General features: G+C 44.8%; 1 protein-coding gene across 1 annotated transcript in view; it reads left to right on the forward strand.

Moving 5' to 3' along the window:
* The window catches only part of LOC130130634 (sodium/potassium/calcium exchanger 2-like), a 63,483-nt gene that overhangs the window by 35,398 nt on the left and 12,389 nt on the right, over positions 1 to 15,696 (forward strand). Inside the window, exons 4-6 of the mRNA XM_056300391.1 lie at positions 2,128 to 2,142; positions 7,847 to 7,897; positions 12,108 to 12,206. Of these exons, the coding sequence (XP_056156366.1) occupies positions 2,128 to 2,142; positions 7,847 to 7,897; positions 12,108 to 12,206 (165 nt within the window). The remainder of the gene's footprint in view (positions 1 to 2,127; positions 2,143 to 7,846; positions 7,898 to 12,107; positions 12,207 to 15,696) is intronic.

Genomic DNA, 15,696 nt, shown 5'->3' on the forward strand with positions numbered 1-15,696 from the left:
GGAGTTGGGAAAAACTCCATTTTCTGATATGTTCTCCACTTAGCATTGATGAAGGGTTTAGATTCTGATAGCGGGAGGTTGGCTTCTGTTGTTTACGCGTTGAATGTTAATGTATATGGAAAGAATAGTATTGTCAGTGTGAAGCTTGCTTACTAGTCAGCGACAGAGTGCATTTTTCTATTCCCGAGGGTCTGCTCAGTGTTTTCTTTTCTACTTACACACAGTGCGTGTTGTTTGATGATAGCATCTTTGGGAATTGTAGGTAATGAAATGGCAAGGCTTGGTGGAAAGGGCCCCGCATCATATCAACAGGGCACATAAGTACATAGCAAAAAACTGGCTCTATAAGCAATGCATCGATAGTCATAAAAGAAAAAGAAGTCTTCATTTTGCGCTGGGTCCTCTCGTTCTCATTTTAAGGAGCCAATTCAGTTTTCACATGTGTCACATTCCTTGAAAGCCAGCCATAGGAAGAACGAGTGCAGGAAAGATTAATAAACCATGCTACTCCCGGGTCTAAAGTGCCTATTAACATGCATCATGCCTTTGTCAGGCGCTTAGTCCTAGATGGCCCATTACTCAACATATTCATCATTTCATCTCGGCGATTAGACCCCTGAAACATAGCCCGCCGGTGGAGTCGAGGTTTAAATTCCCATCGGATTAACGGTATTTTAGTGAAGGAATGGTGTTTTCATGTTAAGTTAAGCATCCTTACACGCCGCTCCAGTACTCCTCGTGGAGCCGAATCTGAATTACATTTAACGTCCGCAGATTTAAAGAACTACTGTATCGGGTAAATTCCCCTTTTATCCAGATCTGATTAAGTTGGTCAGTGAAATGCCAACTGCAGTCGAGGGGACATTAACAAACTGCCTTGCTCACAGAACCCGACATTGAAATGACAGAAAACAAAAGACAGCGTGGCGGTAGGCACGTATCAGCCGATGGGCCTCAAAGTGGGGTTCTGAATTAAACTGAAATTTGTGTGACACTTGCGTTGTTTATTTGTTGCATGTTTACAGTGCAGAACACTGCGAGATCCCTATGAGGACTCAGAACCAGAAATACTGTATTCATCCCCGAGGGGAAATTGGCTATATTATAATGTAATTATATTGTGATTGGCTATATTATAATGTAATATTATATATTACTATATTAATTGTTAATTATATTTAATATATTAATGTATATTGTACTAAATACAGCCCAGACACCCCGGATGGGTTTTGCGAGGGAGTGTACTTGTTTTCCGATGCCCAAGTGACTCATGAGATTTTTGATGGGTTTTGATGTTATCGGTGGTTTGCTCAGAAGCAGGCATCATGTTTTCTTTTTCTGTCAAGGTGTGAGGAAGTGTTGAACATGGAACAAATATGAAATCTGTTCCATGCACATATACTGAGTTATGCAAAGGACTATTTTGTTGGTAAGTGTGTGTGTGTGTGTGTGTGTGTGTGTGTGTGTGAGAGAGAGAGAGAGAGAGAGAGAGAGAGAGAGAGAGAGAGAGAGAGAGAGAGAGAGAGAGAGAGAGAGAGAGAGAGAGAGGATGAGTGCATCCATCAAAGGCGGAGGCAGCGCCACTTGTCTTTGCGTGCTTTCAGGTTTTAAGTGAAGTCCGGTGGGGCTGCAGGGAGTTGGCAGAACTGCGTCCATACATTTTTCATTTGAAAATTTCTGAGAAACAGTTATTGTCTGTGCTGTCTGCTTTGAGGGAGCCTCCGGGGCTGTGTTTATGTCCAGCAAACTGGTCACCTGTCATGGGTTGGGTGTTCAGACAGGCCGGTGTGTGATCCATCCACTTTTGTGTGTGTGTGTGTGTGTGTGTGTGTGTGTGTGTGTGTTTGTATGTACGTGCGCACATCTTTGTGAGTTAACCTTGTGAAGTGCTTTATTACATATTATAGTGTGAAGTGCTTTATGCCTTATTAACATAGTTACTGAAAATAGGCTAGTTAATCTGGGTTTTCAATTTCTTTTATTTTTCCTTCTATCTCACCAAAGGAAATGTTCACTTGTCATCAGGAAATAATGCGGTCCAGTGATGCAATGTGCTCTATCGACTCACATCTCCTCTGGTTTTATCTCTCCTCTCCATCTCTCTCTCCTCCACTGTCCCCTCAGAATTCGCTGACTCTGGTGAGTTACTTCTCTACAATTTCTGTACCCCCCCCCCCAAAAATGTTTGTTTTCTCATTCCAACAACCCGGAAGCAGCTCTTTAACCCAACTTTGTCCCCTAATTGTGCGTTTCCCCTGAGTGCCGCTATCTGTCAACTCTCTGTACTTATTCTGTGCCATCCCCGCAGATCCTCTCCTTTGAATCGTCATTCCCTCCTGTGGATGTATTCTCAATGGAAAACCCTCTGTGACCATTTCTGTATCGTTTTCTTTTTATCCTCCCCCCTCCTCCCATTACCCCACCTCCTCCCACTCCTCCCTCTCCTCTTACGTAACCCCTTTTTCATACCTAGCCATGTTATGGTTGTGTGTTCTACTGAAAGTGAAAGTGGAGTGCTCGAGTTTTGAACAGCGAGTGTGGTGCACGGTTTGAGGCCGAGAAACCAGCGCTCGCTTCATTTCACCTGCGCCGGCAGAGGTTACGTAGCCGAAACACCCGTGACACGGTGACCGCGCGGAGTAAATAAGATGATGAATCGAAGCGAGTGTTGGTTTCTTGTCTTGTCTTATTGTGTTATGCTAACCAGCCTCACCTGAAGGCTCAGCAGGGGCACCTTGGGACTTCCTCCTTCGCCATTTTTATGAAGGCTACCAATGCCCTATTGTATGCACTTGCAGAATCTTTTTTTTTTTTTTGCCTGTGTTTGTTCAAAGGGCATTCGGGGGGGAAAGGTGTCAGCCCTTTTCTCGGCCCTTCAAGCATGGCCTCCCCTTGGACTCGAAGTCAATAGGAGCTTGGCAGGGCAATTAACAGAGAAAGGGATAAAATTAGTTGCCCTCAACAAGCTTTTACAATTAGCTGTTCCCACCAAACTGTTATTGATTCCCTCCAGCCATCGTTCATGTACTGTACTTCCCCCTCAGAGGTGGATGATATACTCGACATCCCTATTTTTCGGTGTCGCGTACCAATCATAAGGACTCTTCTTCTTCTAATTATATCATAGCTACTCAATTTTACATTAAAACCTCCCTCCTGTTTGTTTGCTTAGTTGTTTCTTTCACCCAAGACGTCATTGTTTTTGGCTGTGCCTGAGCCTCTGTTTGCATTACTGGAAGGCACAATTGCCAGCAGACTCCATCTCTTTTTCCATCAGCGCGGAGCTACGAACAATATCACTTAAGAGAAGGCATCAAATATTGAAGTTCAGAGAGGGACGTGGACGAGGTTAGCTCTCACGCCGCTGGTTTCCCTGCTCTCGGGTGATGGCTGGAAAACAAGGCCGCCCAACAGGACTCAGAATTCCCGTTTTATGCCTGCCCCTTCAGCAAGATTCATCGCCCCCGTGATGTGAACTCTGGCTATAGGTGTTTGTATTTGTGGCGAGTTCCTGCATATTGGGTGATCAGTGGAATATATATTATTAATTGTTTGTTTTTTTTCACCAAAGTACATGCATTTTCGACCAATACATCATGCTAAGTTAAATTTAACATCTGCATTTCATTAGCACAAATCTCTATTCCAAGGGCATAGCTAAAGGGTGGGGTGGGATGGGGAGGTCGTTCAAGTTACCCCAAAAAATGAAAGGTCCAATAAGTCCAACTAAAGTGTATTCAATGAAACCAAGCTGCAGTTATCATAGGAACCAAATAAGCTTGAAGTCCCTGCCATGTGATGTTTTTAAGCCTGAGGTATCGATTATTTGGCTATCCTTCCATTAAATTACAAGTTTTAGTATACTATAAAATAAAGTGTATTTGAAGTCATAGTAGGTCAGAGGCTGGCTTGCATAAATTCTGCTGTGCCTGGAATAAAATTCCGCTTTTTGTGGAAAAAAAATATTGCTTCTTTTTTTGTGGCTACCCCCCCCTTTTTCTCCCCAATTGTATCTGGCCAATTACCCCGCTCTTCTGAGCCATCCTGATCTCTACTCCACCCCCTCTGCCATTCCGGGGAGGGCTGCAGACTACCACATGCCTCCTCCGATACATGTGGAGTTGCCAGCTGCTTCTTTTCACCTGACAGTGAGCAGTTTCACCAGGGGGACGTAGCACTAGCGGTGACCAGGACACATACCCACACCCAGCTTCCCACCCGCAGACACGGTCAATTTTGTCTGTAGGGATGCCCGACCAAGCTGGAGGTAACACGGGGATTTGAACCAGCGATCCCTGTGTTGGTAGGCATCGGCATAGACCGCTACGCTAACCCAGACGCCTTGGCTTGCATAAGCTAATCCTGTGCCTGAAATAGAAAATTACGCTGTTTGTAAAAATTAAAAAAAAAAACATCGCTTTTTGTAGGCTGATTACAATCCTGTTGTACAGAAACAGTACAACATGCTTTACAGTAAACGTCTGTTGTTTGCTGACCAAGGACAGCTTGTAATGATGACGTGAATTAGTATGAATGCATGACAGAAAGGATTTGAATGCCATGCTCAATGAATATATCTGCAGTATTATTTCCATGTACCTCCATTAACCGGAGTATGCTCTTTAGGGTGAGCTAGGGCAGCAAGGGTCAGGGTTCAAGGGGGACCAAGCACAGAGCAAAGAGTCACAATCTAACTGAATGCTTTGCCGCGGGTCATTGAATCAATGAGATAAACAATAACAGTCACGCCACAGTGCCGGCGAGGCCTTGGATGCTGTTGACAATATTATGTCATTCGTACTGACAGAGTACTATTAGTCCTGTATAGTAGATTGATCAGAAAGGGCAAGGTCATTATAACACACCCTGCTCACAAACCCGTGTGTACACACACACACACACACACACACACACACGCTCAAGCTGCTAAACCTATGAGGCAAACTTTTGATGTACCAACAGAGTAGGTACCAAGAGCAGGAAGTGAGGCAATAGACCACAAGTTACACGCATGTGTGTTGATTATTCCTTGACGTTTAATATGAAAACGTTTTATGCAAGTTGTAAAAGAGGACTTAGCAAATGAGGAAACGAAAGGAAGAAAAAAGTCAATAGCAAAGAAATTGCATAATGTGGAAATATACTTCATTACTTTGCGAAAGCACATTCTCATCTCTGTAGCGCTGGATCGTGCCCTCCCCATCCCGGTCAACTACATGTACATGAACTACTGGTGCTAATGTGGGAGCTTTAGGTAAATGGTAAAACCTATGGGCCTTCTCATCGCTTCTGGATTCCTCCATGGTGCCCCTAACACCCCCACCCCCACCACCAGCAACACTCTGTGTAGTGACCCGAGGCCACATCGATCATTTTGTTCATTAATGCAGCCCTGTTGCTGAACCTGCCCCTTCCTACACGCACACACACACACACCTCCTCCACCGAAATAAACATGGCCCCTAAAACATCAACTGTGTCGGTACTGCTAAGGTTTGGGGTTTTTGTTTTTTTTTTAAGTTGATTTAGTCTTTGATTTTTGCATGGCCCCTCACAAAAGTTGTCAGGTGCATCATCAGGCTTACGCCACATTAGGTAACTCTCTACTGCCACCAGCTTGCCGGCAACCGGCAGCTCATCCCCCCCCCCCCATCTGACTCCTCCTGCCGCCTCCTCTCCCTCATCTTCCAGCACTCCGCGTCACCCTGTGCTGGCTGGGTGAAAGAATCGATGTTAAAAGCCTTTTTGCTCCAGCACAGACTGTGAATCCCCCCCCACCCCCCTCGGCAGACAGAGACAAATGCACACACATGCACGTTGCTCAACGGAGGTTTAGAGGTCATACCACAATAACAAGATGCCCCTTTTTGTGTATAACAACAAGCCTTATCCCCCCACCCCCCAACCCACCCGCCCCGGCTGTTGCAGATGACTGCACGCTTGGCGATCGTTTTGGGAGTTAATTGGCCTCCGAGCCGCTCATTAGAGGGCAGCGTTACAATCAGCGGTGCACTTCAAAAATGAAATAGCCCAATCATACGGGATTGAGGCACTTGTCTGGTTGCAGGGAACAGGAGGACCAGGAGACCGTCTGAAATGGGACGTGTTTTCATCTCATTAGATTGTGTTCGCAGGGCTGCCAACTCTCACATTTGGCGATGAGAATCAGAGCGTAATCTTCTCTCATGTGAGTGGAGCGGTAGTTCACGACTGTGCAGATGGATATTAGTATGCATGCATGCTGGGTTCTGCGTGCAGGCATGTGCATGCGGCTACATGTACTCTGCAGATTTACCGTAGCACAACTCTTGTGTTTTTAGGATCATGAAAATTGACCAGGACTCATTTTCATTTTTGGGGGATCAAACGCTATGAAAACCTATTCCTGCCCCTGGAGAGTAATACACCAACCAGAAATGCTGTTTAGCATGTCGTTTAGAGGACATTTGCACCGGTATCCGGCCAAAGAGACATTTAGACAGCGTCCGATTAGCGTAGCGGTCTATTCCGTTGCCTACCAACACGGGGATCGCCGGTTCGAATCCCCGTGTTACCTCCGGCTTGGTCGGGCATCCCTACAGACACAATTGGCCATGTCTGCGGGTGGGATGTGGGCATGTGGCCTGGTCGCTGCACTAGCGCCTCCTCTGGTCAGTCGGGGCACCTGTTCTGGGGAGAGGGGGAAACTGGGGGGAATAGCGTGATCCTCCCACGCGCTACGTCCTCCCGGTGAAACCCCTCACTGTCAGGTGAAAGGAAGCGGCTGTATCGGAGGAGGCATGTGGTAGTGTTCAGCCCTCCCCGGATCAGCAGAGGGGGTGGAGCAGCGACCAGGACGGCTCGGAAAATAGGGTAAATTGGCCAAGCACAATTTGGGAGGAAAGGGGGAGGGGGGGATTAAAAAAAAGGGGGGAAACATTTAGACTGCAGAGGAAGTTGGGCAGAGAGCTGCTGGAGCCAGAATAGTCATCCAATTAGTAATTTATTGTTAGGATGGGCAGAATACCATGTGGCCCATTCTCTTCTTCCAAAGAGACAGAATGCAGCGTAGGAGGGGAGAGTCCTCTCTTTTTGAGTCTTGTGTTCAGCAGTTGCTGCGGGTTTGAATCCCCAGCTAATTCATCATGTAGAAATGCTGACCGCCTTAATACTGTAACGTGAAAAAAAAGGCTGCTTCTGTAAGCGAACGGCTCTTCCGGTGTACATGAAATGCCACTTTGAAATAACCGTGTGTGTGTGTGTGTGTGTGTGTGTGTGTGTGTGTGTGTGTGTGTGTGTGTGTGTGTGTGTGTGTGTGTGTGTGTGTGTGTGTGTGTGTGTGTGGAGGAGAGGAGGACCCATCTTTTTGTTGCATGTTTACCCGGCAAACGAATCTTCTGGCTTTGCTATTTGTATTGGTTTTCTTGTTCTTTTGATTTTCAGATGACCTCTTCTGTAGTTTTAGTGTAGTGACCGTCCTTACCCGTTGTTTTCCCCTTTGCACATCTTCCTCATGCCCGTCAGACCTGGACAATTACAGCACCCCAATCACACTCATCTGCATATGTATTAACCCAATCAAAGAATGCAATGTGTTTTTTTCCCCCATCATGCCCTTGCTGCTTTGTTTTGCACTTATGCAGTGATGACTTGGAGAGAGTTTTTTTAATTTCATTTCTTTTTCTTTTTTTTATCGTTTTTTTTTCTTCCTTTCTGTGGTTGGTCCGTGTGTGCAGTACTGTGCCCGTCTGTGTTTGGATGTGATGTAGTTAGTACCTGCAGAATTGTCTTGTTCTTTCATGTTCACTCTTTTCCTTTCTCTGTCTCTGTTGCCTTACCCTTGTCTTTTGCTGTGATGTTGTAGAGCTTGGGACTTATGGGAAACTAAAATATTATCACACAATGACTGAGGAAGGTAAGCCTTATCGTTTTTCACTCGACTCTCCGAGTCAACCCTTTTCACTCACACACACACACACACACACCCTCCCCCCCTTTTTTCCTTAGTTGTTTTATTTTTTATCCCCCCCCCCCCCCGTTTTGACCATGTTACAGTACTTCAAGTGTCATTGTTTTGTGCTCGTGCGTACTGTCGGCTTTGAGTTTTGCAACCTCTCGATGAGATTTCACTGACATAAGTGCAAATCGTGGTGGCCATGCCCATTGCTTTTTCTCTTTTTTTCTTTCTTTCTGTCTTTTTTTTTGTTGTATATTTTGTTCCGTCTACTCAAAGATTATGTACTCTATATTGTGTGTCAGTGTGTCTAGTGTATCTATAGAGTATGATGTGTATGTGTGTGTGTGTGTGTGTGTGTGTACTGACAAGGTTATATCTCAAATTATGTAGAATACAAATTGCATGTTTTGTTGCATATGTTTGGTTTTGATAAGAAATTTAACCCCGGCTGCCACATGGTCAATGGTATCTGTCAAAGTATGTCCTTGATTAAAAGGCGTGACCACCGTGTGGTTTTGGTGGAGAGTCTTCGGTCCCACTGTGGGTCCCATTTCATCTATTAAGCACTTTAAAATGCTCATAATAAAACCTCATACAGTCTCGTGTGGGCACACACACACACACACACACACACACACACACACACACACACACACACACGCACACCATGTCTTCCTATACTTGTGAGGACCCCTTATTGACTACATTCATTCCTTAGCCCTTAACCCTAACCTTAACCATCATAACTATATACTTAACCCTAACCTTCACCTAATCCTAATCCTAACCCTAAAACAGACCCTTAAAGAAGTGAGGACTGGCCAAAATGGGCTTACTCTGATGGTTGAAAAAAAATTCAGATTGGTCCTCACAAAGATAGAAGTACACACACACTCACAATCTTCCATCCCCCACCTCACATCCTCACACCCAGAAACCACTCAAGTGATTATTTATTTATTTATTTATTTATCTTTTCTTGGAACATGTATGGTCCCTTTTTCCCCATCGGCGTGGTTGAGGACGGCGTTGTCGATGCCTCGGTGCTCAGTCGGAGGCTGCACTACCAGCAGCAGTGGGCGTAATACGTGCACGCAAGGAGAACGTCACTGAATTTGGCTAACTGGTGTGACTCATCCACCCAGTCGTTGCATAACAGGCATGTCTGAAAGGAAATAAAAAAAGGGGGGTGGGGGGTGGGTGAGAGAGCCAGTAGCCACTGTAATGATGGGTAAGGAGGGGCTGCTAATGCTGGTTGTGTGTGCATCACAAGTCTTGCGTTGTTCCACCTGTCACTAAGTGAGATGAGCAAATTGCGCAGTTTTGGAGAAGGAGGCATGTAAATGTCCCTTCCCTTCTTTTACACATACGTACAAGATGTACTCTCTGTACTGACTGGGTTGTCATTTAAAAATAACCATCCGTCATTGCATATTTTTGGCCAATTCACTGGCAAGTGACAACGTATAGAAGCTGTGCTGTGTGCTGGATAGACGCATATAAGAGGCGAGCTATGAGCATCTGTTTATCAGATACTCCTGGTTGGATCAGACAAATCTATAATGCTAAAAGCATATCATGTTTCAGCTGCAAACGCCTGCATCAGGCTTATAGGGTACCGTGCACAGCAGACAGTATTTTGACATCATGGTCTCCTCGGCACCCACAGACCAACAATACATAAGTTGTAAAACACAAAATACCCCCAAAACACATGGTTTTTAATATTAAGCCTTTCTTAATACAAGAGTAGTCGAATTGCTCTTCTTCTTTTTTTTTCCACTTGACTTTCAGTCATGCATCTTAGTGGAGACATGGAAGTCTTGACAGTTATATTTTGCCCCCGGACACTAAATGCTGGAGTGATGTTGAATCATGTGTCTTCGGGGTATAAATTGTAGAGGTAAAGGTAGTTTCACAGCGACACAAATGGGTGAAAAGTCTTATTAACACAAAAGGTAGAATTTTATCTCCATGTGCATGAATCTCCCCCTTTCTGTTGCAGAACAAAAACAGTGGTCTCATGCCTACACACACACACACACACACACACACACACACACACACACACACACACACACACACACACACACACACACACTCTCACTGAAATCTAACGACATTAACCTCCCAAGGTGACTGATTTCAAGATTGTGGAATGTTTCATCGCTATCGCCACAATGTGTGTGTGTGTGTGTGTGTGTGTGTGTGTGTGTGTGTGTGTGTGTGTGTGTGTGTGTGTGTGTGAGAAAGAGGGAGAGAGGAGCGAGGGTGTTCACAGCAACAGAATAAAAAGAGGAAGAGGCAAGAGAACATTTGCAAAAGTAGTTCGTGAGAGGAATGCAAGATAGATGGAGGAATTGAAATTGATAGAGAGGAAATGGGAGGAGGCCCCACTGTGACTCTGGGTGGGGGTAGGGGGTAATGATTTTGCCCGAAGGTCACAGACGCCATTGACACCGTTAGGTGCAGTCCATATTGACGTGTCACTGTGTTAACCACTGGCAAATCGACCATCCTTACTGTTCCATGCATAAAATGTTTGTTGGGAAATAAAGAAAAAGAGAAGAAATCTTGGAAACTGGTTTCAGTGTGCCGACTGAAACCAGACGCGATACACATGCAAAGTAAATCAAGTGTGAAATGCAAATGCATGATAAGATTGCGGTTTCTTTTTGATAGCTCTCAGGTAAAACACAGCTTTTCAAATGATGATACTTTAGACGTAGAAAAAGGTTTGAGAAAACACTCAGGGGTCAGACTAGAAAGTGATAACTTATATCTTTAATTTGAGAAAAAAATATAATCTAGCAAGAATCTGTAACGTTCGTAAAGTGTCTGCCACAAAGTCTTTTGGTGAGCATGTTTGAAATTAAAAAGGTCCTACAGTCGCTCCTAGTATACCTGAACACATCCAACCGGCAATCGAGGAGTGACTCAGAACTGTACATCGTGCTAGCCATCAAATATGAAGTCTAGCGTTTGCATTTGAATCAACTGGGATTTTGAAACTCCACACTGCGTCGACACTAGTGACATCAGCGCAGTATCCCCTCTGTTGTGTCTCAGCAGTTTTGACCGTGTGAATACAAACAGGGTTTCTTGGAAAATCGTTGTTCCACAAGTCAGTGGCTAGTCCTTGCTAATCCTAGCTAGTCCTTGCTAGTCCTTCCCAGTAATTGCTAGTCATTGCTAGTCCTTCCCAGTAATTGCTAGTCATTGCTAGTCCTAGCTAGTAATTGCTAGTCCTTGCTAGTCCTGCTATCCCAGCACAGGCCAAATTGCCTTGCGTGTGCCATTATCTTGAATGTCAATGTCAAGAGGGCACAGTGTTTACGTAAGCGGCTAGGTCATGTTGCTCAATTGATGACCAAGTCCAATTTGATCTATGGGCTTTACATTTGTAGTTTCAGGGCACATTTTTCAGTCAATAGCTGCAATCAGTGCTTGTGGCAAATATTCATTTATTCATCTATTTGAACTAATTTTCTGAGGCATTGTTACTGCATTAAAAAAACACACACCATCACTGACACTAATCAATAACAATGTTGGCTTGTTTATTTTAGTCATAATATAGCTTTAAAATACAGCTTTAAAGCTTTAATATATGGCTTTCATTGAAATATACCTGTTCAGGATATATAATTACCCTTTCCTAAAATTCTCCAATTTACCACATGCCTCATGTTTACATATCCATAGCAGTACTTGTAACCTGCAATATATACAAGTTGTACACTCAGTTATATTTTCAGTGTGCTATAAAACTAATGTAATGGATGCTTTTCAATCCCCATTAACATCAAGTTTCTTTTTTCATTTTTGGTGTGGTATCTGAGGAACTATGGGGAAGTGTAGAAGTGAGTCTGACCTTCATAGGAAGAGCTCTTCATACAAGGTTGACTCCCTGCCGGCTAGGCCGCCACTAAGAACCGGGACATTGCCCCCTCATCAGTATATGATATGCTCCCTCATATCGACTCTCAGTGTTGTTGGAATGGACATTTTATAACGGGCGGCCTGTGTGCGCTCCGCTATTTGAAATGCAAGACACGTAGGGTCAAAGGTGACAGCTGAGCAAGTCCTGGCCAGGATGAGTTTAAGGAGCGTTGGAGATCTTTTTTTTCCCACCTCAGGTTAACTGCTGCGGTGATTTCTTTTGCAGGAAAATTTCGAGAGAAGGCATCCATCCTGCACAAGATTGCCAAAAAGAAATGCCAGGTAGAGGACAGTGAGAAGGCCAACGGTGTGGCAAGCCGCTCTGGTAAGTATCCGTCAAAATTCAGAAGAAGTCCTGACCCCCCGGTTCCTAACCTCTGCTATAAACCCCATTATAACTATTTAATTGATTCATTAGGAAGGTCAGTCGCTGTATTCATGCAAAATAATTTCCATTTTCTCTGGATGTTCCACAATCTGTGACTCATTAAAATTTTGCCCACTGAAATTGTAAATGAACCTCACATTCGATGTTAAACAAGCACGACATTATCAAGAGCCCCCAAATTGATTGCAAGTGTTGTCTTCAAGCGGCATTTAAATCAATCACAGCCTCTGCCAAGAGTAATTCATGTGTGGTTTTCACTTCAAAGAGCACTGGACCAAAGGAAAAGGCCCTCATGGACACGATGTACTCTGAGCAGAGAAATCAAAGCAGGACAGAGGCGTTTATCAGCAAGATAAAGTTATGCTAATAGGGCAACATTAACATCTTATTGTCCTTATTTAAGCCACATGGGAGGCTGGTTCTGACTGCTTCTCCCTCCCTAACCCCAACGCCTCACAGGTCTCAAAAATCATATTGTAGTCTTGTGACTAATTGCAATTTCTTTGCTAATGTATTTTGTTACTGTTGCTCATACATATGTATGGTCATGTGTAATGTCAGTGTCTCATGCATGCATGTTTGATCCCCCCAAAAATAGAGACACAAGCTTTTGATGCCTCGTTAGTTGACTAAAAATAAATAAATACTCTGATTGTAGAATAATGAAAAAATATATAAAAATGTAATAATTATATAGACATATATGTACTGATGTACCAATCAGCCAAAACATTATAACCACTGCCAGGTAAGTGAATAATATTGATTATCTGGTTACAACGGCACCTGTCAAGGGGTGGGATATATTAGGCAGCAAGTGAACAGTCAGTTCTTGAAGTTGATGTGTTGGAAGCAGGAAAAATGGGCAAGCGTAAGGATCTGAGTGACTTTGACAAGGGCAAAGCTGTGATGGCTAGATGACTGGGTCAGAGCATCTTCAAAACGGCAGGTCTTGTGGGGTGTTGCTGGTAAGCAGTGGTCAGTACCTACCAAAAGTGTTCCAAGGAAGGACAACTGGTGAACCAGCAACAGGGTTATGGGCGCCCAAAGCTCACTGACACGCATGAGGGAGTCAAGGCTAGCCCATCTGGTCAGATCCCACAAAAGAGCTACTGTAGCTCAAATTATTGAAAAAGTTAATGCTGGCTATGATAGACAGGTGTCAGAATGCACAGTGCATCACAGCTTGCTGTGTATGGGGCCGCATAGCTGCAGACCAGTCAGAGTGACCAAGATGACTCCTGTCCACCATTGAAAGCACATTAGTGTCAGAACTGGACAATGGAGCAGTGGAGGAAGGTGACCTGATCTGATGAATTACGTTTTCTTTTACATCATGTGGACGGCCAGGTGCATGTACGATGTTTACCTGAGGAAGAGATGGCACCAGGATGCACTATGGGAAGAAAACAAGCCGGCGGAGGCAGTGTGATGCTCCGGGCAATGTTCTGCTGGGGAGTCTTGGGTCCTGGCATTCATGTGGATGTTACTTTGACATGTACCACCTACCTAAACACGGTTGCAGACCGGGTACACTCCTTCATGGCAACGGCATTCCCTGATGCCAGTGGCCTCAGGTGGTTTTAATGTTTTGGCTGATCAGTGTGTGTGTGTGTGTGTGTGTGTGTGTGTGTGTGTGTGTGCGTGTGTGTGTGTGTGTGTTTTATATATATCAATACAGATGCAGGAAAAACAGTTTTAATACACTGCAGCACAGGCCTGTTTCGTACATCGTGCACTCATCAGCTGCTGATGTGTATATATATATAAAAACACTAACCAAGAGCCTGCAGTTTGGACAGTGAGGGATCAGTCAATAGATGTGTTTCCGTGCCTGTTGTTCTGTTATCTTTATTCTGATACGACACGTTCCAAGAGAATGACAGAGGCCTTTTGTTGCACGACTGCCATATCAAGTTGCGGTATCTCTTCAAGAGAATCACTTGGATTGAACTAATTTCCACAGCAATTATAGCTCAATCATCATCTGGTTTACATGGCTTTGGGCTCATTGTGTTTTAATAAGGGCTGTTAAGTAAGTCTGGCCCAAAATGAATTTGAGAAATGTTTGCCAACAGGACCAGATGAGAGAGAAGCGCTATAGTCGCAGCCTCGCAAATGCACACGTGTGTACACACACACACACACACACACACACACACACACACACATACATACACACTCGTGCACTTTCAAGGTCCTGGTTTTTTACAATCATTTTGGCCAACATTGTAGAATATGCATTGTCATCTGTGCCTACATTTTGCATATATTTTGGTATTTTGCATATATTTTGACCCTGCTTTTAATCCTCACAATTTTAGATTGATCCTATTGGCAATTTTTAGGGGGGGGGGTTTATCCTTAAAATTTTCATTTATGTCGCTTTTTAATTGTTTAATTATTCCAATAATTACAAACAATAAATATAAATAATGATAATAATATCAGACGGGCATGGTGGCGCAGTGGTTAGCGCGGTCGCCTCACAGCAAGAAAGTCCTGGGTTCGAGCCCCGGGGTAGTCCAACCTTGGTGGGTCATCCCGGGTCGTCCTCTGTGTGGAGTTTGCATGTTCTCCCCGTATCTGTGTGGGTTTCCTCCGGGAGCTCCAGTTTCCTCCCAAAGACATGTAAGTCAGGTGAATCGACCATACTAAATTGTCCCTAGGTATGAATGTGTGTGTGTATGTGAGGGTGTGTGTCGGCCCTGTGATGGCCTGGCGGCCTGTCCACGGTGTCTCCCTGCCTGCCGTCCAATGACTGCTGGAAATAGGCTCCAGCATTCCCGCGACCCTGAGAGCAGGATAAGCGGGTCAGATAATGAATGGATGGATAATATCAGACAAACTGAATCACACACATTCGAGCCAAGCCCAACAAACACAGAATTTTAGTGAGGTCTGGCTGTGAATCCCCCCTCCCTTTTTCTTCCCAATTGTATCCAGCCAATTACCTCACTCTTCCCGAGCATCCCGGTCACTGCTCCACCGCCTCTGCCAACCCGGGGAGGGCTGCAGATTATCACGTCTCCTCTGATACACGTGGAGTCGCCAGCCGCTTCTTTTCACCTGACAGTGAGGAGTTTTGCTAGGTGGACATAGTGCATGGGAGGATCATGCTATCCCCCCCCCCCCCGAACAAGTGCCCCGACCAACCAGAGGAGGCACTAGTGTAGCGGCCAGGACACATACCCACATCCGGCTTCCCACCTGCAGACACGGCCAATTGTGTCTGTAGGGACGCCCGACCAAGCCGGAGGTAACATGGGGATTTGAACCGCTGATCTCCATGTTGGTAGGCAACGGAATAGATCACTACGCCACCTGGACACCCTGGCCGTGAATTCCTTCGATGGTGAACGGAAATCTACCACCTCCTCACCATCTGTCAGACATTGGCCAGCCCAAACCCTCTTCTGTCTTTCCT

Source organism: Lampris incognitus, chromosome 20, assembly GCF_029633865.1.
Source record: "Lampris incognitus isolate fLamInc1 chromosome 20, fLamInc1.hap2, whole genome shotgun sequence".
NCBI classification, from domain to species: Eukaryota; Metazoa; Chordata; class Actinopteri; order Lampriformes; family Lampridae; genus Lampris; species Lampris incognitus.